At 32.8% G+C, this 24,172-nt stretch overlaps 2 protein-coding genes across 2 annotated transcripts in view; both read right to left on the reverse strand.

Annotated features, from left to right (window-relative positions):
* LOC140058857 (uncharacterized) overlaps positions 1 to 19,021 on the reverse strand; it is a 54,604-nt gene extending 35,583 nt beyond the window's left edge. Inside the window, exons 1-39 of the mRNA XM_072104623.1 lie at positions 18,741 to 19,021; positions 16,163 to 16,297; positions 15,311 to 15,691; positions 14,823 to 14,942; positions 14,404 to 14,523; positions 13,876 to 13,998; positions 12,491 to 12,613; positions 12,041 to 12,157; positions 11,342 to 11,464; positions 10,822 to 10,944; positions 10,336 to 10,458; positions 9,967 to 10,086; positions 9,713 to 9,829; positions 9,463 to 9,585; positions 9,193 to 9,315; positions 8,902 to 9,018; positions 8,406 to 8,528; positions 7,983 to 8,105; positions 7,660 to 7,782; positions 7,184 to 7,300; positions 6,725 to 6,847; positions 6,275 to 6,397; positions 6,014 to 6,136; positions 5,788 to 5,910; positions 5,257 to 5,385; positions 5,014 to 5,130; positions 4,715 to 4,837; positions 4,447 to 4,569; positions 4,063 to 4,185; positions 3,568 to 3,690; positions 3,131 to 3,253; positions 2,629 to 2,751; positions 2,074 to 2,196; positions 1,777 to 1,893; positions 1,438 to 1,560; positions 1,184 to 1,306; positions 874 to 990; positions 660 to 782; positions 353 to 475 (exon numbers count right to left, since the gene is read on the reverse strand). Coding sequence (XP_071960724.1) covers positions 353 to 475; positions 660 to 782; positions 874 to 990; positions 1,184 to 1,306; positions 1,438 to 1,560; positions 1,777 to 1,893; positions 2,074 to 2,196; positions 2,629 to 2,751; positions 3,131 to 3,253; positions 3,568 to 3,690; positions 4,063 to 4,185; positions 4,447 to 4,569; positions 4,715 to 4,837; positions 5,014 to 5,130; positions 5,257 to 5,385; positions 5,788 to 5,910; positions 6,014 to 6,136; positions 6,275 to 6,397; positions 6,725 to 6,847; positions 7,184 to 7,300; positions 7,660 to 7,782; positions 7,983 to 8,105; positions 8,406 to 8,528; positions 8,902 to 9,018; positions 9,193 to 9,315; positions 9,463 to 9,585; positions 9,713 to 9,829; positions 9,967 to 10,086; positions 10,336 to 10,458; positions 10,822 to 10,944; positions 11,342 to 11,464; positions 12,041 to 12,157; positions 12,491 to 12,613; positions 13,876 to 13,998; positions 14,404 to 14,523; positions 14,823 to 14,942; positions 15,311 to 15,691; positions 16,163 to 16,297; positions 18,741 to 18,897 — 5,056 coding nt within the window. The 5' untranslated portion in view covers positions 18,898 to 19,021. The remainder of the gene's footprint in view (positions 1 to 352; positions 476 to 659; positions 783 to 873; positions 991 to 1,183; positions 1,307 to 1,437; positions 1,561 to 1,776; positions 1,894 to 2,073; positions 2,197 to 2,628; positions 2,752 to 3,130; positions 3,254 to 3,567; positions 3,691 to 4,062; positions 4,186 to 4,446; positions 4,570 to 4,714; positions 4,838 to 5,013; positions 5,131 to 5,256; positions 5,386 to 5,787; positions 5,911 to 6,013; positions 6,137 to 6,274; positions 6,398 to 6,724; positions 6,848 to 7,183; positions 7,301 to 7,659; positions 7,783 to 7,982; positions 8,106 to 8,405; positions 8,529 to 8,901; positions 9,019 to 9,192; positions 9,316 to 9,462; positions 9,586 to 9,712; positions 9,830 to 9,966; positions 10,087 to 10,335; positions 10,459 to 10,821; positions 10,945 to 11,341; positions 11,465 to 12,040; positions 12,158 to 12,490; positions 12,614 to 13,875; positions 13,999 to 14,403; positions 14,524 to 14,822; positions 14,943 to 15,310; positions 15,692 to 16,162; positions 16,298 to 18,740) is intronic.
* A 1,423-nt stretch (positions 19,022 to 20,444) lies between these two features.
* Positions 20,445 to 24,121, reverse strand: LOC140058875 (UDP-glucuronosyltransferase 2B15-like). The gene is made up of 4 exons (XM_072104646.1): positions 23,017 to 24,121; positions 22,462 to 22,687; positions 21,862 to 22,081; positions 20,445 to 21,670 (listed from the first exon to the last, which is right to left on the reverse strand). The coding sequence occupies exons 1-4, from the start codon at positions 23,932 to 23,934 to the stop codon at positions 21,373 to 21,375; spliced, it is 1,662 nt and encodes a 553-aa protein (XP_071960747.1). The 5' UTR covers positions 23,935 to 24,121; the 3' UTR covers positions 20,445 to 21,372.
* Positions 24,122 to 24,172: the final 51 nt, after the last annotated feature.

Consider the following 24,172-nt stretch of genomic DNA (forward strand, 5'->3'; position numbering starts at 1 on the left):
TGATGATGGTGAGTATGGTAAATGATAATGGAGGTGATGATGATATTCATGCTGATAAACACTGTATTCTACATTATAACATGCTCCAGCATGAGATGAGTGCGATAGAAAACTGCATAATGCTAACATATACAAAATTTTGTTAACTTTAAGAATACAAAATATTTCTTCTGTTAATTGATATTTTACTCATTTTTAGCCTTCGTTGATTTTATATTTGATTGCTAATTGTGCATATATGTTGATATTTTTTTAATCTGTAAAAATATATATGCATCTCAGCCTTTGACTGCCATGTATGTTTTTTAATTGCTGAATAAATATACCTTGAATAATAATAAAACAAACTTACTGACTGAACAGCTAGGCCCTGTAAAGCATGGGTCACAAGCACATGTAAACTGTGTACAATCACCAGGCACAGCACGGCATTCACCTGCATCTGAGCAAGGTCCACCTGCACACGGATCATCAACTGCAAAGTAAATTTAACATGATATTTAAAAAAAATTGATGTGCATAATAACCACAAATAAAGTAGTATAGATTGGAAATAAACTTCAAAAAGATATTCAAAATCATCAACTAGTAATCATTAATAAAGCATACTAATAACAGAATATATAAGCGATTATTAAAATAATGAATATTATACTTACAATTTTCACAGAATGTACCACTGTAACATCCTGGACATTGGCATGTAAGGTCAATGCATGACCCAGATGTAGGTTGACATACTCCTTGGTTTTGGCATGGACTTACAGCACATTGGTTTATTCCTGTAGAACACAAACATACAAATTACAATGTTTGAAAAAATCTTACAAAACGAAACTTAGTTCTAAGAAAATTGACTAAATGAATACTTACTTGATGCGCATGTAATACCCTCATAACATGAATCACAGATACACTCAAATGAGAAACAACTCGTCTGTACACACGTTCCACCATTTTCACATTGATTGTTTAAGCATGGGTCTAACACTGTAAACAAAACAATAAGAATACCCAATCATTTTTCATAAAGCAGTGTGATATTGGAGACCTAAAATTAGGGTGACAATTTGTTTTCACATCATTCCACTATGCAGTGGAGTAACATAATCATTAAGCACACGGTCATATACACATGTGGAGAATGATTCAACAGCTGCCCTAACAATGTAAGTATACGTACATGTCTGACAGTTGGTTGATGTGTAACATCCAGCACATTGGCATGTATAACTTGTGCATGATCCAGGCACTTGTAAGCATGTTCCTCCGTTACTGCATGGTGCTGCCGTACAAGGATTTATCTCTACAAAGACAAAAAAAATAAAATTATGTCCACACTATTTAGATGAAGAAAACAGTTATTTTACATTTAAGTTTGATAGTGTAGACAGAGCCTGTGTTCACATCATGTACTACTGCTAATTATTCACTCACCTGTTTCACAATTGGCTCCTGTAAAACAGCCTTGGCAGATGCATTCATACTGGTTACATGTTCCAGATGATATTGCACAGTTGCCGCCGTTCAAACAAGGTGTAGTTGCACATGGATCGGGCACTAAAAGATAATAATTGATTTGATATTTAGTTCCTTGTAAAAGACTCAATTAACATGAAGAAAGAAAATGTAGATATATATAAACAATGCTGTGGGTATCAGTGGCTGGATAAACTATAAAATAGTGTGAAAAACTAGAACAACTAAAAACACATGAGGTCATGACAAAATTATGCAGTAACAGTTAACAGTAGATAAATTCAAAATAATACTTACATGTAGCGCATGTCATTCCTGTGTAGCAGCCAACACATGTACAGCTAAAAGCTGTACATGATAAAGCAGTGCAAAGTCCTCCATTAGCACATGGGTTGTCACCACAAGGATCTTGCACTGTTGAAAGAAAGAACGAATGTTTTACATTGAAATATATGTTAGCCATTCTATAAAAATAATCAGTTAGCCAATCAGCTTGATTGCTTCTCTGTTATCACACACAAATCATAAAATACAGACTTTTGATTGAATAAACCAGCATTGTGACTGTCTTTAAAATCTGCAAATAGAACTTACAAACAGAGCAGAAAGTCCCAGTGTAACATCCTTGACAAATACAGGTGTATGCATCACATGATCCAGTTGTTCTTTGACAAATTCCACCATTTTCACAAAGGTTTCCGCTGCACTGATCCAAAACTTTAAAAAAAATATACATTATATTTCACAATGTAATTAATGGCAAGAAGAAATGATAGTACAGTATGAAATATTATATTATAGTTACAGTATTATTATTAGTGAAATGGGCAAGTGGTTATTAGACAGGGGCATGGTTTACCATTTCTAAAGAGCCAACAATCGGCACGGTTTGAGGCAGACTCTCTCCTAGTTCTGGTGGTGGAACAAAGAAAAACTATAAACCGCAGGTCCAGTGTACACAGTTTGCCTGTGTGCACTTTAAAGAGCCCAGTTCATCATAGAGACAAGTAAGAGGTTTTGTGAACTTTTTCACAAAAAAAGCCACCACCTATCTGATAGGACAGTGATTAATTTACTATTGGTAATCCTTGGCCATGTGCCTAAAGACTTATTAATAATAAATTAAATTATCATTAAGTCAGTACTTACATGTACCACATGTACTTCCAATATAACACAATGGGCATTGGCATTCATAATGTATACATGAGTCAGCAACAGGAGAACATGTTCCAGAATTGAGACATGGATTTACAGCGCACTGATCAATTCCTATAAGACAACAATTAGAAATTATGTATTTATGTTTATATTAAGCAGATGTCAAAGAAAATATTTAGAGAGCGTCCATTGCAACATCTCTCAACATTAACACACTAAGTTTGCCTACATCCTTAGGGTAAATAATTCCTCATCTCCAACGACGTCCAAAATGGCTAAAAATTCACAAAGCTACTATTATTATTCATAATTAAATATATAATGTCAGAATTAACCATTATTTATATATAGATAATGTATTATGTATTTGATTAAACTTTGTATTGTGTGATAGCTATTCAGATTATCTCTCCCATGAAATATGAATATTTTCTACTAGATAGTTTGTACTGAGCTAACAATTTGGTAAAAAGTTAAGAAACAGACTTACTTGTTTCACAGTTGTTACCAGTATAACATGACTGACACTGGCATTGGTACAGGGTACATGACCCAGGTGTACGGCTACAAAATCCTCCATTTAGACATGGATTTGGGCTACACTGGTCCAAAACTAAAAAAATATTAATTAATTTAAGTAGAATTGAGTAATTACATTCACAAGTAAACTAAATAACAAACATACATAACATAATTGTCAAGCAAAACAGGCTAAGCATTGAACTTGACTGTTAGTTGATTAAACCAGAAACTGGTGAAACGTGTTACTTGTTAGTCTTGTATACATATTTATAAATCTGATAACAACAAACAAACATTACACAATATTAATTTTGATTAAAGAAATTGAAATTGAAGACTTACAAATAGTAATAGACATCTACAAAATTACACAATATTAATTTTCATCAAAGAAAAAAGACTTACAAACAGCGCAGTTGTCGCTTTCATAACAGTTCTGACACTGGCAACTATACTGATCACACGTACCAGCCACTTGGCTACACAATCCCCCAAATAAACATGGAAAGGAGTTACATGGATTTTGTACTGTATAAAAACAAACATTATTATTAATAGTAGTATCCCCATTTCCCACTTTCTCTGTGAAAACAAAATTAGAAACAAGTGTTTCTCAAATGATTTGTGTCATATGGGGTCTGTATATCCACCAAAAAAAGTTCCAGCTCATCTGGTTTGGAAAACCGTCATATTGGATTTTCAGAAAGACCGTGATAAAATACAGATTTTACATATCTCAGCTTCTACATCATGTATGGATAAGATTTTGGTGTCAAGGTATATGTTTTGCGGATCAAGGGATCCAAACACAGCATTTGGAAGTTTATAGTGACAGTTTACAAACATAGTAATAAACTTTTATATATAAATACATGTTTTTGATAATTTATTCTAACTTACATGTTTCACAGATTGTTCCTGTATAGCATCCAACACATACACATTCATACTCAGTGCAAGAGCCTGCAACCTGTTGACAAGTGCCTCCATTTAAACATGGGTTAGTCTCACAAGGGTCCGTCACTAAAAGTAAAAAAGCAAACATTACAATGATGATGAAAATGTCAACAGTATTTATTTATTTATTCTTTAGTCTTTCATTGCTAAAGAATTGATTTTGTTCAGTATAGTATATCAACATTCTTGAATAATTATTAAAAAGTTTTAAAAATAAAAATTATATATAGTTGGCCTAAATATCTTGCTCTGTATTGAACACGAAAATTAGAAATACTTTATGTCAAACATGAACAAATGGATAACAATATTTTTTCAAATACTTACAGATTTCGCAGTTGAAACCTCTATAGCAGTTTTGGCACTGGCAAGTGTATGAGGTACAGGAACCATTAACCGGGGTACAAACACCACCATTTCCACAAGGACTGGTATCGCAGGGGCTAACAGCTAAAAAATAAATTACATCAATTTTGTTACATTAGTGATTTAATTAATGTCAATACATGTTGTTTCGATAGTTATTTTAAAAAATAATACATTTTAAATGCATAACTGCTTTTAATATTATAATAAGAATTAAAACTGTACTTACGAACTTCACACTGGTCGCCAGAGAAGCAGAGTGGACATTGGCAAGTATAATCCGTACATGATGTTGAGGATGGGACACAAAGACCATTATTCATACACTGATTTGGGTTACATGGATTACTCACTGAGAACAAAGGTTGATCAATATCAATCAATACAATAATCAATCAAAAGCTATCTATTGTAAATGTCTAAAATAACAAAATATCATAAACGATTAATACTGTTTTAATAAATAGTAAATATTATACATCTAACACACAATATTCCAGTTCTACTGTATGTAAATTAACTCCTTACATTCACTACATGTTTCGCCTTCCCAGCATCCTTCACAAGCACATGAAAATTCTGTGCAACTTGTTTCTGTGCAGACACCGTTGTTAGCACATGGACTTGGTGTGCAGGGTGCAAGCACTGTGGAGAAAATAGTATAAATCATTAAAACAATGATACGTTGAATAGATAATCTTTTTGTGTAAAACAAACCAAGTTTATATTTACATAAAAAATGGGAGATGATCAATTTATTAGGTAACTTACGTGTTTCACAGAAAGGTCCATCATAACATCCAACACAAGAGCAGGTGTACTCCGTGCAAGAGAAAGGAACTACAACACACACTGCACCATTCAAACATGGGTTACCATTATCCTGGCATGGATTCCTCACTGAAACAAACATTGCAATTAGTATTTCTCACTCTAAGATATATATATATATATTATACCAAAACTAATTAGATGAAGTGCACGCACATTTTAGGTTTATTTGGGAAGGCGGTTCAGTAGAAGCCCTCCTTTTGGACACTCCTATTCAGGGGACATTTTGCGGTGAAACTAATGAGAAGCAATGTATATTTTAACACTACAAAACCAACCTCTGTTCAGGGGTATCCTTAATGAGGAGATACTTTGTTGGCTCCCAATGTGTCCCCTTAAAAAGGTTCTTTTGTAACAGCATGACAATTAATACAAGTAATCAAATATGAACATTCAAAAGCTTGGCAATAAATATATTAAAATAAATTAAATTAAAAATGAATAAATAATAAGTAATAAACAAAAACATACGTGTTTCACAGTTATTCCCGTAGTAACATGATGAACAAGAACACTGGTATTCAGTACAAGAATTGGCTTCCCCAATGCAAATACCTTCATTCAGACACGGTAAATTTGAACAAGGATCTTGTACTACAAAAAAAATAATAAACATATCAAACCAGTACATAATTCAATCTTAAAGATGTAAAAGAGCTTTAGAATATAATAATAATTTTATAAATAAATAGCTTACATGTTTCACAAGCTGGTCCGGTATAACAGCCAGCACAAGTACATGTATAGTTAGTACAGCTGCCAACATCAAGAGCACATGCACCTCCGTTACGACAGGGAAAGTTGCCGCAAGGATCGATAACTGAAAACAAAAAACAGCGACAGTGTTTAATCTATCGCTTTACAATACTGTAGTGCAATCATCATGTGAAAACCATCAATATAGATAATTATCCAACCCTAGTAATTTAATTTTTTTTAAACAACACAAAATACTTACGAAGCTGACAGTATTGGCCAGAGTAACATCCAGGACAAGTACAATCAAAGGCATTACAGTCTGTTAGTGAGTTGGTACATATCCCATTGTTTAAGCAAGGATTTGGTGAACATAAGTTCAATTCTACAAAAACAACAACCATTATCATTAACATTAATAAATAAATAAATTGTGTGGTTCTGTAAAGAATATCTGATGAATTATAATTAGAGTAAAGCAACTAGATAACAGACAAATCTTAAACTCTTCCTATAATACCATAGTGCCATATTTCTTTCTCTCTCTAAAGCTCTGTCTACACACTATAAAAAAAATGTGATGTGACCATATATGAACACGATGATGTCATGCTACTACCATATTTGGGAACATCATACTAGTTTGATAGTGTAGATATGGCTTTCGGATGCTTGTCTTATTTAGATTTAAATTGTATTCAAAATCACTTACGATGTTGACATGTACTTCCAGAAAAGCAACCAGTACAGCTGCATGTATATGCTGAACATGATCCAGCCACTCGCTCACAGGTTCCTTGATTCTGGCATGGATTGGGAGAACACTGGTTAATTTCTACAAAAAAAATGTTGAAGTAGTGAGAACGAATAGAAGTAAAAACATTGATTTAAACGAATACATACAATAACAACAACTACTGACATGAGTTGTTTTTTTTTTGTGTCTATTTTTTTATAGTAATCAGCACATAGTTGTCTTGACCTTACCAGGTACCGATTTGTACACCTAAGTGGACAGGCAAACGTAAGTAAAGTTTCTTGCCCAAGGATATAAGCAATGCGACGAGCATGGATTTGAACAGTCAGTCAGTCAGTAGCCTAATGCACTTAGACTTACAATGATCATGAATATAAATTAAATCAATGAATAAATTGAATCAGTAAAGTTTACCTGTGGCACATGTGAGGCCCTCATAGCAACCAGCACAGCTACATGTATAAGTAGTACAGGACGTAGCCAGACAGAAAGCACCATTCTGACATGGATTAGGAGAGCATGGATCTTGTACTAAAAAACAAAAACTTTATTATACACACTATACAGTCTCACAAAATGACCCCTTTAGTATAGTTTCCAGAATGCGTTTTGAAGAATTTAAGACTTTTGCAATCATAATAAAATTCAGGATAGTATTTATTTTGTTGTAAATATTTTTGCTTTTGTAGATTTTTTTGCAATTATTTATGCTACTTTTCGTCAAATATATGTTATATTACCATTTACACTGTTCTATAGTATAAATGGCCTAAACTTAATAAATATATTCTTTTGCATGAGAAAAATGCAATCTTTACAGAATGCATGTTTTGTTACTTGTTGCGATTGGGTTAAACACCCTTTATTCATTCTCAGTTTATTTAACTTACAAATTTCACAAGTAGGTCCACTGTAACATCCTAAACATGAGCAATCAAAATCACCACAAGAATTAACATCTTGAGTACACGTCCCACCAAATCGGCATGGAAATGCCAAACAAGGATTGTTCACTGTAAAAAGAATATGTCAATCAATCAATCAGTCAACAGTTGATAATAATTTAGTATATGAAAGCAGAAATCATACTATCAAAGATATTTCTTGTTCAACTATCAAAACCTAAAGTAGATGTGTAGACACGGTTAACATTAAATTACTTTAGGGTAATCATTCAGGTAAGGCCTACTGGGATTGTTCTAGGCCTACTTACAATTTTGACAAAATTCTCCAGTAGCGCAGCCAACACAGTCACAAGTGTATTGAGAGCAAGATCCAGGCAGTGGAACACATTGACCTCCTTGCTGACAAAGATGGTTCGCACAGGGGTCTTCAACTACAGATTGAAAAAAAAATCAAACAAAAGAAATAGAAAAATATCTCAATGGTACCGAGATTACTTCAAAATAGCTCATTAAAGAATATACAATTATTGCACAATATTTGGTGTACAGTATCTATCGTATAACAATAATTTAATTTTTTTTCTAAAAAGGGTAATGTATAAAAACTAAAGTGTATCATAATTTCAAATGAACTATTACACTAAAAATATACTTGAAAGGCACGTTATTGGATTGTGAATCTTTAACACCATCTTAAAATGTATAACTGATGTCTAAAACAGATTACTTACATATTTGACAACTGGCACCAGTGTAACAACCCACACATTGACAGGTGTAAATAGTGCAGGAGCCAATAACAGATGTACATGTTCCTCCATTTTCACATGGGTCATTTGAACAAGGATCAACAACTGAAAAATAAACATGAAACAGTATACGATAATTGTGTTTCTAACTACAGTTTAGCAATACAAATACATTCAAAAGTAGGCAATGTCAGGGCCACTAGGACACATGCTCCTGAACTAATTTTTGATATTTAGTTTTGACAGACTATTAATATTATATGTAAGCTCTTCCCAAGACACACACTAACTCTAGAATACTGCATTGCAGGTTGGTAGGCTCTTAGAATCACTTTCTTTTGGTTCAGAACAGTGGAGTATACCAATTTGTGCATAGTCATGGTTTAGGAAGGCCAAAAGATTTCAAACTTTGTGTATACAAATTTCTTATGCACCCTTGGTATTGTAAAGACATATGTTTACTGTTAACTTCACTTACATTCTTCACAAGTGGGTCCAGTAAAGCAAGATTGACAGTTACAGGTGTGAGAAGTACAGGTGTCTTGTATGCAAATACCATTGTTCTCACATGGGTTTGGATTACAAGGTTCTTGCACTATAAAAACAAAAAAAATCACATTATCACAGGATATATACTTTTATATGAAATATTTATAGATACTTTATGGTTAAAAATGTAAATTAATTAAATTAACTTTTCAATAAACATATCAATGCATGTTTATTTATACATGTTTTACATGTATAATTGTAAAAGAATGATACTCACATGTCTCGCAATTATCTCCAGTATAACAGCCGCTACACTGACAGAAAGTGCCATCACATGTGCCAGAAAGAATACTGCAGATTCCACCAGACTGACATGGGTTAGGAATACAAGGATCGATGACTGGAGGAAACAAAGAGAAAGGGATTTGATAATAGGATACCCAAGTTACAATTATAACCAAGGAACTCATGATAATTCATTGTGGAATTGCAGAGACTTTGGGAAATGCTTCCTTATATGACCATTAAAATAACGTTGATAACTTACATTGCTCACAAAGTTGGCCTCTATAACAACTGGAGCATACACAGTCGTACTCGGTACAGGAGCCTGCCCTCTGTTGACAAGTACCACCATTCAAACAAGGACTAGATGAGCATGGATCTAGCACTGTAACAAAAACAAATTGAATTAACTTTATATTCAGTAAATGATGCCATAAAATGATATAGTCTCTACCAACCAATACAAAACATTATAATAAAAATATCTCAAATATATTTTGAAAGGTACTTACATGTTTCACAATTAGTTCCAGAATAGCATCCAACACAATTGCACTGGAAGGCTGTACATGACAGTTCATTACATGTTCCACCATTCAGGCAATCTACACCATCACATGCATTTAACACTGAAACAAACAAAAAATAGAATCCAAGTTCCAAATTGACCAAATTTTACAGATCTAATGCCTTTTCTTACAGCAATGGAACACCCCATCAATATTGAGGAGTTAAAACTTGATAAAAATAAATTTAAAATACTTACACGTGAGACATGTTGTTCCAGTGTAGCAATTCTGACAAGTACATGTGTAACCAGAACAATCAGAATTTTCGATACAAATACCAAAGTTGTTGCACGGATTAGATGAACAAATATCAATACCTACAAAAAAAAGAAAACATTATTTTATTTCTATATCCTATTTTGTTCATGAAAATACAGAATTATAAGTATAGAATCTTTTTTTGTATATCTTGTAGTGAGTAGGAATGGCATTACAAAATATTATCTGGATCTTAATGTCTAGCAGCATATGTGAATGCATGACAAGAAGATAACATACAATGTATACATTAGTAATAATAGTGTATCTTTCTTAAGGTAGATAATAATTTTAGATTGTAAACTTACGTGTTTGGCACATATCTCCTGTAAAACAGGCAGCACACTCACATGTGAGATCAACACATGAATTTAGGCTAGGGACACAATTACCCCCATTCTCACAAGGATTGTTCTGGCACTGGTCAACAGCTGAAAATAATTAAAAATATATATTGGGATATTTATTCATTCATAATACAAAAATCTGAAACATATAATGATACAATATATAGAATCTATTTTGAATTGCCAAATTGTTTATGGCCATTATAAAATGTATACAAAAAAAGTATAAAACATTATTTTGTAGGCATATTGCTAAATATCGAAAACTAATGTTTCTATTATAAATAAATAAGCTTTTTATTATAAAGAATTTGGGAGAAATAAGAACATGGAATTCGTAAGCTTTTGAACAACCAGGCTAAATTAAATACTTTTTTAAATCCTTTGAAAAACCTAATATTTTAGGCAAACACAAATTGTGAGTTGAATGCAATGATATATACTTACTGTACTGGCATTCAGGACCATAATGACATGAGTCGCATGTGCAAACCGCAGATAAACAGAAAGTGGAGCTGGTCGTGCAAATGCCACCGTTCTGACAAGGTGCATCTTGACAGGGATCAATAGCTGAAAAACATAAATAAATAATTTACAATTTGTTTGTAAAATACAAATAAATTACTTTAATTTAATATATCTGTTTTATAGTTTAATTTATCTTGTTTGAAATTAGGAACAATTACTGAAAATACATAATGAATAACCTTGTAATTTTTTTGATATTTGTTACAAACTATGCTCCTTTATGAGTTAGTAGTTTTTTTTGAAAAAACCCCAAAATTAGCGAAATTAACCTGCTCCTTTATGTTTAGCTAATATTACAACTAGTTCAATATACTTTGGAACAGCTCTATTAAAGAGACATTTTCCTGTGAAATGAACAGGGGGCAATATATGTTTTAGCACTATGGTTAACCCCTATCAAAATGAAACCCCTCATTTGGTACTAAAGCTGATCACTTACCAATATCACAATTGACACCTTCAAAGCAGAAGTTACAGCTACAGGTGTATTCTTGACATGAGTTTGTCGCACTAGCCACACACACACCATTAACACACGGCGACGCACTACATGGATCAAGTACTGAAAGAAACAAAATTACAAAGAATTAGCCTTTGTGGTTGCAGATGGAAAGTTAGGTGTTGTAGCCAAATATGACATGAAAAGGTATACTGAAATTTCACTCGAATTGTTAACTATAATTATTATCATCTTTTTCGAAAACTTTTGCAATTTTGTATATTTTTATAGTATTTTCAATATAATATTTTATTTTATTATTGTACATGAGACTTCTATTTTTGTTGTTTTGTAAAGTACTATATAAATCACTATAATAATAAATATAATCATTGAAACAGTTAATAAACCTCTTGTAAAAACATAGTTGATAACTTTGGAGGGTATATTATGGAAGATTAATCTAAATTCAAGAAAATTGTAAAATAAATTGTATGTCTTGGAATACCCACTAATAAGACAAAAGCTCTGTCTACAATATCAAAAGTGTGATGTGCCCAAATATGGTAGTGATACTGTATGCTCAAATATGGAAGTGATATGACATCATAATGTCCCTATATGGGCACGTCACATTTTTTGTCACATAAAGTTTGATAGTGTAGACACAGCTTAATATTTTGTTTAATTATTACTTACGTGTTTGGCATTGTGAACCTGTGTAGCATCCTCGACAGGTACAGGAGAACTCAATACAAGAATTAGGTGTGCAATCTCCACCATTTTGACAGGGAAACGTATTACAAGGATTTTGTACTGAAATCATACATAGTAATAAGTAATATAAATGAAAAATTTGATCATATTACAAAAGTTAGAACAGATAGAACAACGATAAAGTATTCGTAATTGTGCTAAGTACTATTAGTAGTAAGTACTGTAATGTATTTCAAAATTTATTAAGTCTGTAGTAAAACTGAAGTTGCTTGACTTCCTTGCTTGAATAGTTAATTGCCTCTTTATTTCTTAAGCTGGGATCCTAAACTTTAATATCAATTCTGACGTACATAGAGCATGATAAATTGACTATAACTGTATGGGGTAGTAAGCAAGTAAATCTAACTTAAGTTTAAAGTTTGTTTAACTTACAGATTGAACAAGTTGGTCCAGTGTAGCATCCAGAACACAAACATCTTGCCTCACTACAATCATCCAGCATTTGACATGTTGCTCCATTTAGACAACTGTTAGACGTTTCACACAAATCAACCGCTGAAAATACAAACAATCAAGTTTAAAACTACAGAATTTTCAGCTGAAGTATAAATGTTATATAAATATAATTTTCTAACTCCTGAGGACAATCAAAGTATTATATTGATCGAAACGTTGAGAAACTCAACTACAGCAAACTTTATATCAATATAATAATTTTATTTATAAACGAAAATGATTACATACTAATTGTACAGTACTATGTATTTTTTTCATTTATATTGTATTCAAGTAGAAAACCTGTTTGCCTGCAATTTGTAATTGGTTCTGGTTCACTGGTTTGAAATTCTTGGTTTGATAACAATAAAACAAGTACCAGACTCTGCCTTGCACTAATTGCAAATACTCTATATTATAATCTAATGAAAGAATTTCACAGATGATATCTGAGAATAGTGTATCATTTGTAAATTGACAGTATCTTCTCTTTGGCTTATCTCAATTTTCATCTATGATCTTTTTAAAAATATGTTTTTCCAAGTTCAAAATAACTACAATTACATGGGTCAAATATTATACAGATATTACTTTACCTTCAACCTCCACTCCCCCAAATAACTAATAAGTCCAAGCCTGTATTTTTACATGGGATTATTTTTTTCTATCAAAGGGGCAACAATTATCATGAGCTATACTGGTTATGCCTATTTACCATCAATTTCACTATTGGTCTATGTTTAAAGTGGGTGCTTGCAGAAAAAGGGGTTCACAAAAACTCCCCCGAGTTTAAAGCCATCAGGCATAAAATTCAGTATAGCACACCACTAAAACCTGTAACCATGATGCATCAACATAGGAAGACCACTGTATAAATATCTCTATTATTATAAAATGAGTTTAACCTTGTAAAGTGCAATACTTAACTTTTGAAGCCTTTTATATAACATGTTTATCATACTGTGACAATCAGTCCTTGATTTGAATATCATCTATTGTCTTGTAGCAACTCAAGTATTTGGTTTATAGACATTGATTTGTCTAGAGTAGTATAGATGTCTATCAAACACTGGATTGCATTACAATTATGGTTCTTAAGCTCTGTCTACACTATCAAACTAATTTGACAAAAAAAATGTGATGTTGCCTAATATGATAGTGATATACCCAAATATGGTAGAGATATGACATCATCATATCCATATATGGGCACATCACATTTTGTTGTCACATAAAGTTTGATAGTGTAGACATGGCTTTAATCAGCCTTTTGGATAGATGAATGCATAATGGCACACATACAAAAATAGAAATTGTTTTACCTGTCATACAATCTTGTCCAACATAGCATGGGTTACACTGGCAAGTATAGTCGACACAACCAGTACCAAGAGGGATGCAGGTACCACCATTTTGACATGGTAAACTACCACATTGGTTTACACCTGTAAAGAAATATCAATGTATGGGATGTGAATGTATAGCAAGTATATAGTATTATGAGCGGAACAACTTGATCCTTGATTCATCTTTTGGAAAATGAATACAGCACCGAATGAGCAGGGTTTATGTATTAGGATAAAATGTGTTAAATATTATATCAAATGAAATAAATTACAATAAGCAGTAAAACACTTAAACCGATTAAAAAATAAACTTTATATAGATAGTACAGTACTATCAGTTATCTTTACTGAAATTAATACATAGGATATTCTCTATACAAAAAAAAAATGTTCACAGTGTATTCCTTTGTGTAAAGGCTGCTTTTTGCCAGAAAAGGAGCTCCTCCATGAATTTTAATGACCTGTATACAGTAATTGACTGTATATTTATCATGATTTACTTACGTTCATGACAAAGTGCACCTGTCCAGCATTCTGGGCATGCGCAAGTGAGGGAAGCACAATCATCCGACATTACACATGTAGCTCCATTTTGACATGGGCTAGCGTCACAGCGATCAACCGCTAACAAAACAAAAATGTGTTGATTTAAAAGTTAAAAATGTGCAATTTTACCAAATAAGCTGCAGTTTAAGCCTATATAGGCCTAGACCTACAAACCATTATACAGTAACAACAATGACATCTTTATTTATATTATTATTCATATTTCTACTCGCAAGGCCCAAGCTATGATAAGGGTAGGGCGAAACGACCTAAAGTTGAAAAGCAGCAGCCTCTCTACTATTCCAGTCAGTAAGAGGTCCAAAACTATTAGTAGGCAAAGCCAAAGGGTTTTACTTTAGTTCTAGAAAGAAGCTTACCTGCTTCACACCTCTCACCCAGAAAGCAAGATGTGCAAGCACATGTGTAAGAGGTCGAGTTTCCATTTTGTGAACAAACACCTCCATTCATACAGGGCGACCAGTAACACGCATCTAACTCTAAAATCAAGAAAAACAAATAAATAAATAAAATGTTGTTTTGAATATTCCGCGTCGCTCTCTCACATGTTTTGTTTTACTGCTGCTATACTATGTGTGCGCAGTGGTGCGGATCGAAATGATGCAGCGCCCTCATCTCAAAGGTGAAATGCTTCTGTATGTAGATTACAAATTTACATAATCAAAAACGGCAATTCCAGATATGCATTGCGCGTGCTGGTAATTGTTTACATTTTTTTTAAATAAAATTTAAAGTTTCCTTTGGTTTGTTGTTATTCATTATTATTATTGTTCATTTCTCTTTTTACAAAAACGTATTTTTAAATTAAACTATTTAATTTTAATTTTTGTTAATGTTGTAGGCCTACCTGCAGTCCATCGTAACTGCCATCCGTTCAAATTCGTATTTCTATCAGTATAAAAATAAATCCAAATCGCATCAGTTGATAGTGACAAAACCGATGGAGGCGGGTTATCATTGTCAAATGCATATTGCTGTCCAGGAATTGTTGTAAAGCTTATATCGCTAGGAAAAGACAATCCAGTGCCTATATACAGTTCGTCTTTGGTCGCTTCCACGTCAAACCCCGTAGCAAACTCTAACATAATGGTCACTGCGTTTGGCACGTAAAGTTGATATTGCTTTCGAAGGTCGCTTGGATAGGGGTTAGGGTAATTGGGGGATGCGAAGGCAGAAGTCCTGCAGACATTAGGCCATCCAAAACAACGTTCAGCATCCTGGATTACAGCTGAAAAAAAGTAATTTGTACTTAAAAGAAGACATAACGTACAATTAGGCTAGCATATATTGTATCATCTTGGTTTAAGCATGGTTCCCACTAGCGACGCAACACAAAGACGTAACGCAACGCAAGTGAATTGACCAATCACAAGCGAATAAGCCATAAGCTAACTGTCTATAACTTCGCTTGTCATTGGTCAAAACGGTTGCGTTGCGTTTACGTCCTTGCGTTACGTTCTAGTGGGAACCAAGCTTTAGGACGCAATGCAAGGATGTCGTAAGCGCAAATGTTGACTAATAAGGACGCCTTGCGCATACGCTATTGCGTTGTTCAAGAAGTAGGAGCTTTGGAATAAATAGTCTACTCAAAAAAAGAATGAAGTGATCTGAGATTGGTGGTTAAAAGTTGCAATTCCTAGTTTTGAATATATTCTTTTGTAAGCCTAAGTCTTCATAATAATATTTGTACAGTACTTACAATTCTCTTCGTTGCAGGGAAATCCCATATACGTCGGGAAAAAGCATTCGCAAGCATAGTTCGGTGACCCCCCTGGACGTTCATAACATATATCTAAACCTGTGAATTGACAAGGACTGGTTAAACATGCCGAACCTGAAAGATAGAAAATGAATCATTGTTTAAAGAAAACATAATAACACATGCTGCTGAAACTATGAAGAAGAAAAACTAAAAGGGAAGCGTAACAGAAATCATTATAAATGAGTTGGAGTACCTATAATGAAGGTTGATATTGTTGAGAGGTGGATTTGAAAAGTGGGCGCTGATTGGTGTTGACAATGCCACATGTTTATTATGACAGAAGATGCAAGTTCATTATTTCAACAAAAGTACCAATATCGATTACGGCTTGTTAATGATTCTTCCATATGACAGGACATGATAACGAGTTTTCACTTTTCATGGTGATTTGGACACAAAAAAATACAACAGTTTAGTGTTCTTTTTGGTCACACACGGTATACCTGCAACTTGAACCTCATTCGGTATCCGAGGTGTGATTTCATTGGGTTACACTGTTTACAGTCAATATTTGCACTTTAACAATTACAGTAACGACCGCAAATACTTCAGTCTTTTTTCATTAATAATAATAATAATGACCGCGGTATTTTAACATAAATCGCACGTTTTCAGTAATACTATTGCTAAGTCAGTATATTGTACAGTATACAACGGGTTATATTCACCACCATCTCTTTTGTTATTCCCATTATATTATTACTGTATATACAGAAGACACAAGATGAGTCAGTGTGGTTTTATTGGGATTTTAGTAGGTTTCTTAGGATCTGAATATCCTCTATTCCATTATTATTACAATGCATTTAAATCCATGACCTTCGTGTGTAGTTATTCCTAAAATATGTAAACTACGCGTTATATTCACGTAATACGAAGCCTAATTTGTATCACAAGAAGTAAAGATTTGGGGGAACGAGCAGGCCTAGTAAATGTGTTATTTTGATTGATATTACCATTTCATTTTTTCAATTCAATTTAATTTATTTCCACAATAATACAACATACTAGATATACACAATAAATGGCCTACAATGAAGAAGTTATGTTGGGGGTTGGGGGAAGGAGAGTCATATAAGTCAGAAAAACTTTAAGTTTGATCCACCCCGGACCTAATTTATAGGTACATGATATTACTGAACAATGGCCACGAGGAGAAAATAATAGGCCTAATATTGTAATAGGTTGTCGCGACAAATTTAATGCTACGAGGGTTTAAACTCAACTTGTGTCTTATTCCTTCAAGTGCATATTCATGTAGACCTGGATAATAAAAAATTTTTCATTTTTTAAAAACAATTTTCTAAGCCGTATTTTGCATTCATAATGAGATGATATAATCAAAGGCCACTGTAACCATAGTGATATTACTAAAGATGCAATTAGTCCGATTCAATGATAAAATACAATACCAGTGAATGTTAGACTTTACATAATCAAACGAATTTTATTCATAACAAACATATTGTTTGGTAAACGTGATCCTTCTATTCTCAGTTTGAATGTAGGCCCATATACAGTCTTAAACCAACATAAACCTGTACTATCTTCTCAATTATAGAGACATAATTAACATTTCTATCGTTAAAACGTACCGGAAATTGTTAATGTGTTTGTTTCTTATATAAAAATATCAATTGTTACTTTTTAATGAGTCATTTATTTGTTTTTACACAAAATGTTTATCAGAATAACAGTTTTACAGGTATACACCAGTATAGTAGAAAATTTATTTTAATGACCAATTTTGTTTCCTCACCTTCTTTTCTGGGTTATTTTTAAATGTTTGTTTTTACTATAGATCACTATAGATTTCTCTCTAAATTACGTAATATAGACGAAAATGTAAATTACTCATTTTACCTGGTGATTGTTGTACATTTTTTACAGTCGATTATAAGAGCCGATGGCATTTAAATGGTATTAAAATCTACTGATCAAAGCGATTGTTAAATAATTTGGATTGTTTTCTAACAATGCCACTATACATAACACAATTCATTAGTGTTCTCACACCAACAATAGGTATTATTTAATCGTTTCTCGCCTGTTGTGCAACATTCATAGAAGAATATTATACCAAAGGAAAAATCAGTTTGGCGACATAAACTGGAGATACAAAATAGGTAAAGAATTTTAAAGTAAACAGAGATACTGTAGGCTATGGAAGGGGGATGAAGAAGATGTCATTATTAACAGTATATCAAAATAGGCCTCCGTGAGTCTTACTATAAAATATTTTGCTGTTGGTTTGTACATTATTTAGATGGTTTTACAGACGCATAAGAATATTGTAACATTGGGTGAAATCAATAATAAAATTAGTGTCAATTTAATGCGTGTTTGAACTTTTAAAAAATCGAATGTTAAGAAATATATGAGATCTGAATATTGCGATTGACAAAGAAATAATGAGATACTGTATGACAGGATACAGACAGTGATGAATCTCAAATTAAAACTGTCAAAATGGCTGAATGCAATCAACAGGAGGAAGATGGTATCAATTACTTACCGTCTTCTTGCGTTAACGTTGATGTAATACTTAAAAATAAAATGAGAATTGTATATAACTGTTCCATTGTGCTGACTGATGACACCAATTGTCTGTTACTCAGTGTTATATCATAATTCCAGTTTCGAAAAACAGAGTAAATCCTTAAAAATGACATATAGTATATTCCAATTATTCGATCGCAGTGCAAAATGCTTTATGATTTTTTCACCATAAAATGTTGATTTCTTAAATAAAACGGTTATAAACTCGCTGTAAGATGTCCAATGTTGTTTGTTGTGTGCACTCGATTGATTTTGAAATGGTTTCGGATTGTATTAGAGCAAGTGGTGACTAGTGCCTATTCATATTTAAATAAATACCTATTCTATCGCCCACTATTGAGCCGTGTCTACCCAAGCATTTGGGTTCGCACTATGACAATAGGCGAATTAGTAATATCAAAAGATGTACGCATCAATGAGTTAATCAACCACTGGCGGCGCTGTGTTAAAACTAGAAGCAGACGACGATTCTGACAATTATTCTGTAACCAATTTGAACTAATTGATTTTTTTATTTCAGGCTATTCACTATATTCCCCATGACTGGGCATAAATTATGTGTCAAATCTGCAGAATAAATGTAAACAAAATAGCAAAAAAATCATCTGTAAAATGCATACAAAAAGTTTAACAGCCACATATCATTGGTGAGTTGATAATTAGTGATATTATATGTAAATAACAAAACATTTTACATAGGCCTATGGTGACTAGACTATATTCAAAGCTTTGTGCTAATAAACTTTAAACATCATAGTCTATAACGTGCTATTCACACTTTCTTGTTATATTAATATAAATTAAACTGTGCAGTTAGTTTTTATTAATCAAAATTGTACTACAAAGTGTAATCATGGAGGTATAAATTTTATACCTCCATGGTGTAATGATTTAAATAAATGTCAGAAGTTTGGTACGTCATGTCATGACATTACTTTAAACACAATTTCGAAGAATTTTGTCAAAGTGGGAGATGATATTAATTATTTTAAAAATTGTCTTTCCAAAATGTGTAATACGTAAATAAATGTTTTTTATTGATTGGAAAAAGAACAGGATGTCAACTACTAGCACGATGGAGGAATTCGTTAAACTAATTCCTATATTATAGCATAATGCTTACTTTACAAAAGGATTAACAATTGTCAACTTGTGTGCCTCTCCGCAATGTCACTGATAAATCTACAAGTTCGAGGGAGCTTTTAATTATTTAATTCAAACGAAAAGATAAATATGATGGTTTCCGTAATCTCTAATCCAAACCACGGGAGGTCTTTTAAATATTATATCCACATAACATACAACTGACTCACTCAATTACGTATGAATCAGTTCATTCGAAACGTAAACATAAAATTGATACAATCTGCGTTCCATGCGGAACTCGGTTCAATGATAATCTATAGTCACCATTTCTCTATTCTTTCTTGTCTCTGTCATTATATTCAAATATCATTTTAATTAAAAAAAACACTTTCTCTGCAACTGAAATTATCAATTTGGTTAATTAAAATGAGCATGTACGTCAATACATACAATAATCCACTATTAGGCATAGACTAAAACATAAAAAAAAGAAAAGGGCAACAAAATGAGCATGTACGTCAATACATACAATAATCCACTATTAGGCATAGACTAAAACATAAAAAAAAGAAAAGGGCAAAAAAATTATTTTAGTTTATTATAGTTTTGATTTTATATATTTCTTGTTAATTGAATTGAAAGTGACGAGAAAAAGTTGTGTATCATGTTGCTATATATAAGTTTCTTGTTCTTGTTATATATAGCCTCTGATCTTTTAATTAATGTATTTATATTAAAAATACCAATTCACAAGTTCAAGTGTGCATCAAAGATACGAACACAAACTCAGAAAGAAAGGTATTTATTTTCACATCTTTCACTCTTGAGTTTTGGTATAACAACCCTATGTGAATTTGTCTTTATTAGACAGCCTATTTACAATAGATCATATGACATCATAATCACAATACAGTGAGATTACCATAAAGTGCTTTTGGAATGCATCGTGTGTTGGTACAAATTGTTTACGTTAGGTGGAGTGTAAAGCAGGGAATACCTTATATAATCCCCGGTGCCGAATCATTCAGCTACGTCACAAAGGGCCTTCGGGTGCTAACGTACTTTTTGAAAGCAATTCGTGTGAAACATTAGGAAATAAAGAAGCAAAAGACTTGCTTTTGAAAGCTTGGACAATGGGATTTAGCGCCAATTGTATTGAAGTTTCTGGTAGTCTGACTATACCAATTGTTTGGTATTTTGCAAACAAACTCATCAAATAAGCAGTACTATACAGACTGATCACTAATGGAATTAAAAGTAAATATGCAGAGTGACACTTTCGGGTCATATTCACTCATTACCTCAGCGAATGGGACATCTTACAACTTTTTAAGATGTGAATTGTGAAACAATTTTGCAGACTTTTCTATTATTAAGTTCTATTATTATGTAAATTCTAACTTTTGTATTGTATAGTTACTGGCCTACTATCGGAATATCCTTTTATACTGGATAGATAAAATAAAAAAAGTCCTCTTTTATTCTACCAATTATTCACTGTTCTATTGTTGCTTCACTTTATTATTTTTATCCTTTGAGAAGGTTCGTTTATTGCAGCAGCACAGCAAACAAAACTTCCGTATAATGTAAATAAAAAGAAACACACAGATTAAAACAAACAACAAAACATCTAACAGAAAGTATTGTAATGTATTCAATTGAAACGCAGCTGAGCGTAAGTACTCGCCACTGAACTTCATCACATGCTCAATCCAGAACACTGCGCGGTCGATAGGGGGCAGCAGGATGTCATGAAAGTCTTGCTGAACTTCAGACCACCAAATCACTTGTTCCTTTAACCTGCAAAAATCAAACGTACAAATTAATCTTAAAAAATCAATTTATGTTTTTCTTACACCCTATCCCTAATATTATTAATTTTTTCCCCAATTCATCCATTATTGCAATAATAGAGAACACATAGACAAAGATGAAAAAACTTATGCTAATTATCTGAGAATGTTTTACATAAACTAATAATAAAGACTTACGTTGCATTATGCAAAGCCTGATCTAAAGCATTCTCTAATGCATTTCGAGTTAGCCTTTGTATATGCAATATTTGTGCAATTTCTTTGGCTTCGAGACGAACAGCCACCTCATATTCGTCAGCAAATAAAGGTATGACAACACTAGGTACAGCGTGGTAGATTGACATGTAAGCCAAGTCAATGTTTCCATGATTAACGAATACCTTTACGCTATCGTGACCTAAAGATAAAAAAAATACGTGAACATACAAATAAAGGTTGATTAGCATATCATGTTGATGTAGACTTTTACAGTATACCGTACACTAGCAAATTTCAGGGTTTTTTTTAGCAAGAAAGGTTGCTAGTGTAGACCAGTTTACACATTTCGGCTAACAGCAGAAAATTATTTTTGCAGACATTAAACCTGTCTACACTAGGAAACGTTTGTGGAGGAAATATGTTTATACCATATAGCTTACACCTTGCTAAACTAACCAATTAGCAATCTTAACTTTTAAAACAATAACAATTATTTACAAACCAAACTTGTGTACATTACATTGGAAATTATATATTAGTCTACACAACATACACACTGAAAATAAATCGGCGAACTACCTAAAACATCATTTAATTTGTTCACATGAATAACTGTAACGTTTTCATTGGCTGTAACCATCTTTGGAACATCTCCATTGTCAACCCAAACTACTTTCTGTGGAACCGATGTCAACACCTTCCATAATAACTGAAGATTCTCTGGTTTTGTGGAAGAAAACTTGGAATGTATTGAAGCTACGATAACACTATTCTGTCCAGATGATTGCAGAAACAATTCTAAGTCCTTAAAATCATAAAAAAGAAATCACAATAATATTATGAAGAGAAAGAAATCGTAATAAGTACAAGCACCATTGTGCGAGAAGTATAACTACCAGCAACTTACTAATTTAACGATTGCACGTTTTTATCAGATACATTTCAGAATTCGATATTCTCATGGATTATAATCTATTGACTAAACAGTTTCTAAAATGTATACTAGGCCTATTCATTTAGAATGTACTTAATGTCTATCTATTCAATCATGGTTCTTAACAACCGAAGAATAGAAGTGTTATTATCAAAATATTATTATGATATTCTATGATAACACAATTTCTTCAGAATTACCTTGTCGAGCTTTGACGAATTTCTACCCGATATACCACCTACGAATATAACATTCTGCATATACGGTCTTGGAAATTCCACGGTTAAATCAGTATTCAACAGAAGTAAATCAGCTTTTCCAATGATATCAAAAGCTTTCTCGTTTGTTAATATATTGTGGTTGTGTTTTAATCTATCATACGCTCCAAACATCCAGAAATCGTAAACGATTACGGAGTGAAGGTAAAAGAGAACGTTTTGAGTGCGCTGCCAACGGTCCATACGGTTAGTGAATCCTGACATAAACTCCGGAACCACTGATAGAACATTCGGTACGTAGTACCAACGGAAATGTCTGGTGCCAAGAGCCCCTTTACTAGCAAAATTCACAAAGGTTACGTTGATATATCTTGCTAAAATTGAACAGCAAGGTGATGATACGTCACAGAGGACCTTGTTGAATTGAGATCTTATGAGGTTCTTTATTAATTTGTCATTTCCAAGAATTGAGCTACATTCATTGAGATAAGCATCTTGATCAGAGTGTTTGTACCAATACCAGGCAATGTTAATCAGTTTTACCAGTGCGCAATCATTAGAGCCTTCTGTAAGAGATATCCTATCAGTTGTACAACTTGACACATTTGTTGTAGACTCATATGAAATAATGTTGAAATTTCGATTCAAGTCATCGTTAAGTAAGTTCTTATGACTTAAGATACTGACGTTGTGTCCTCTTTCGACAAGACGCTTGCCAACTGTAGTGAATAAACCAATATGAATTGCATCATGAAGATCTGGTACAACCAGTATACTCTGAGGTTCCATAGGAGAAAAATCTTCGATAACTTTAGAAGCCGAATGGTGTATGGTCAGAATCAAAAATAGCAGATATACGCACCCTTTGAATAAACAACGATGGTAGTATAGTAGATCCATTATATCAGTTTTCTAAAATCCCACAATTATGATGATTTTTACTACGTTAGACCTTTATCACCTAACACCTATTGTTCTCTTGGTCTACTACAAAATGATCTTAGCTCTACCGTTGAATCAAAACATTATAAATGTGTTTAAGTGCGGGTTGTACAACGGTGCAATTATACCAGTGTATTAATTAGCAAAGTTTTTTTCAAATATCACATTACAGTTGCGTCATTTTGCTGGCATTTTC

Source organism: Antedon mediterranea, chromosome 1 (assembly GCF_964355755.1).
Source record: "Antedon mediterranea chromosome 1, ecAntMedi1.1, whole genome shotgun sequence".
NCBI lineage: Eukaryota > Metazoa > Echinodermata > Crinoidea > Comatulida > Antedonidae > Antedon > Antedon mediterranea.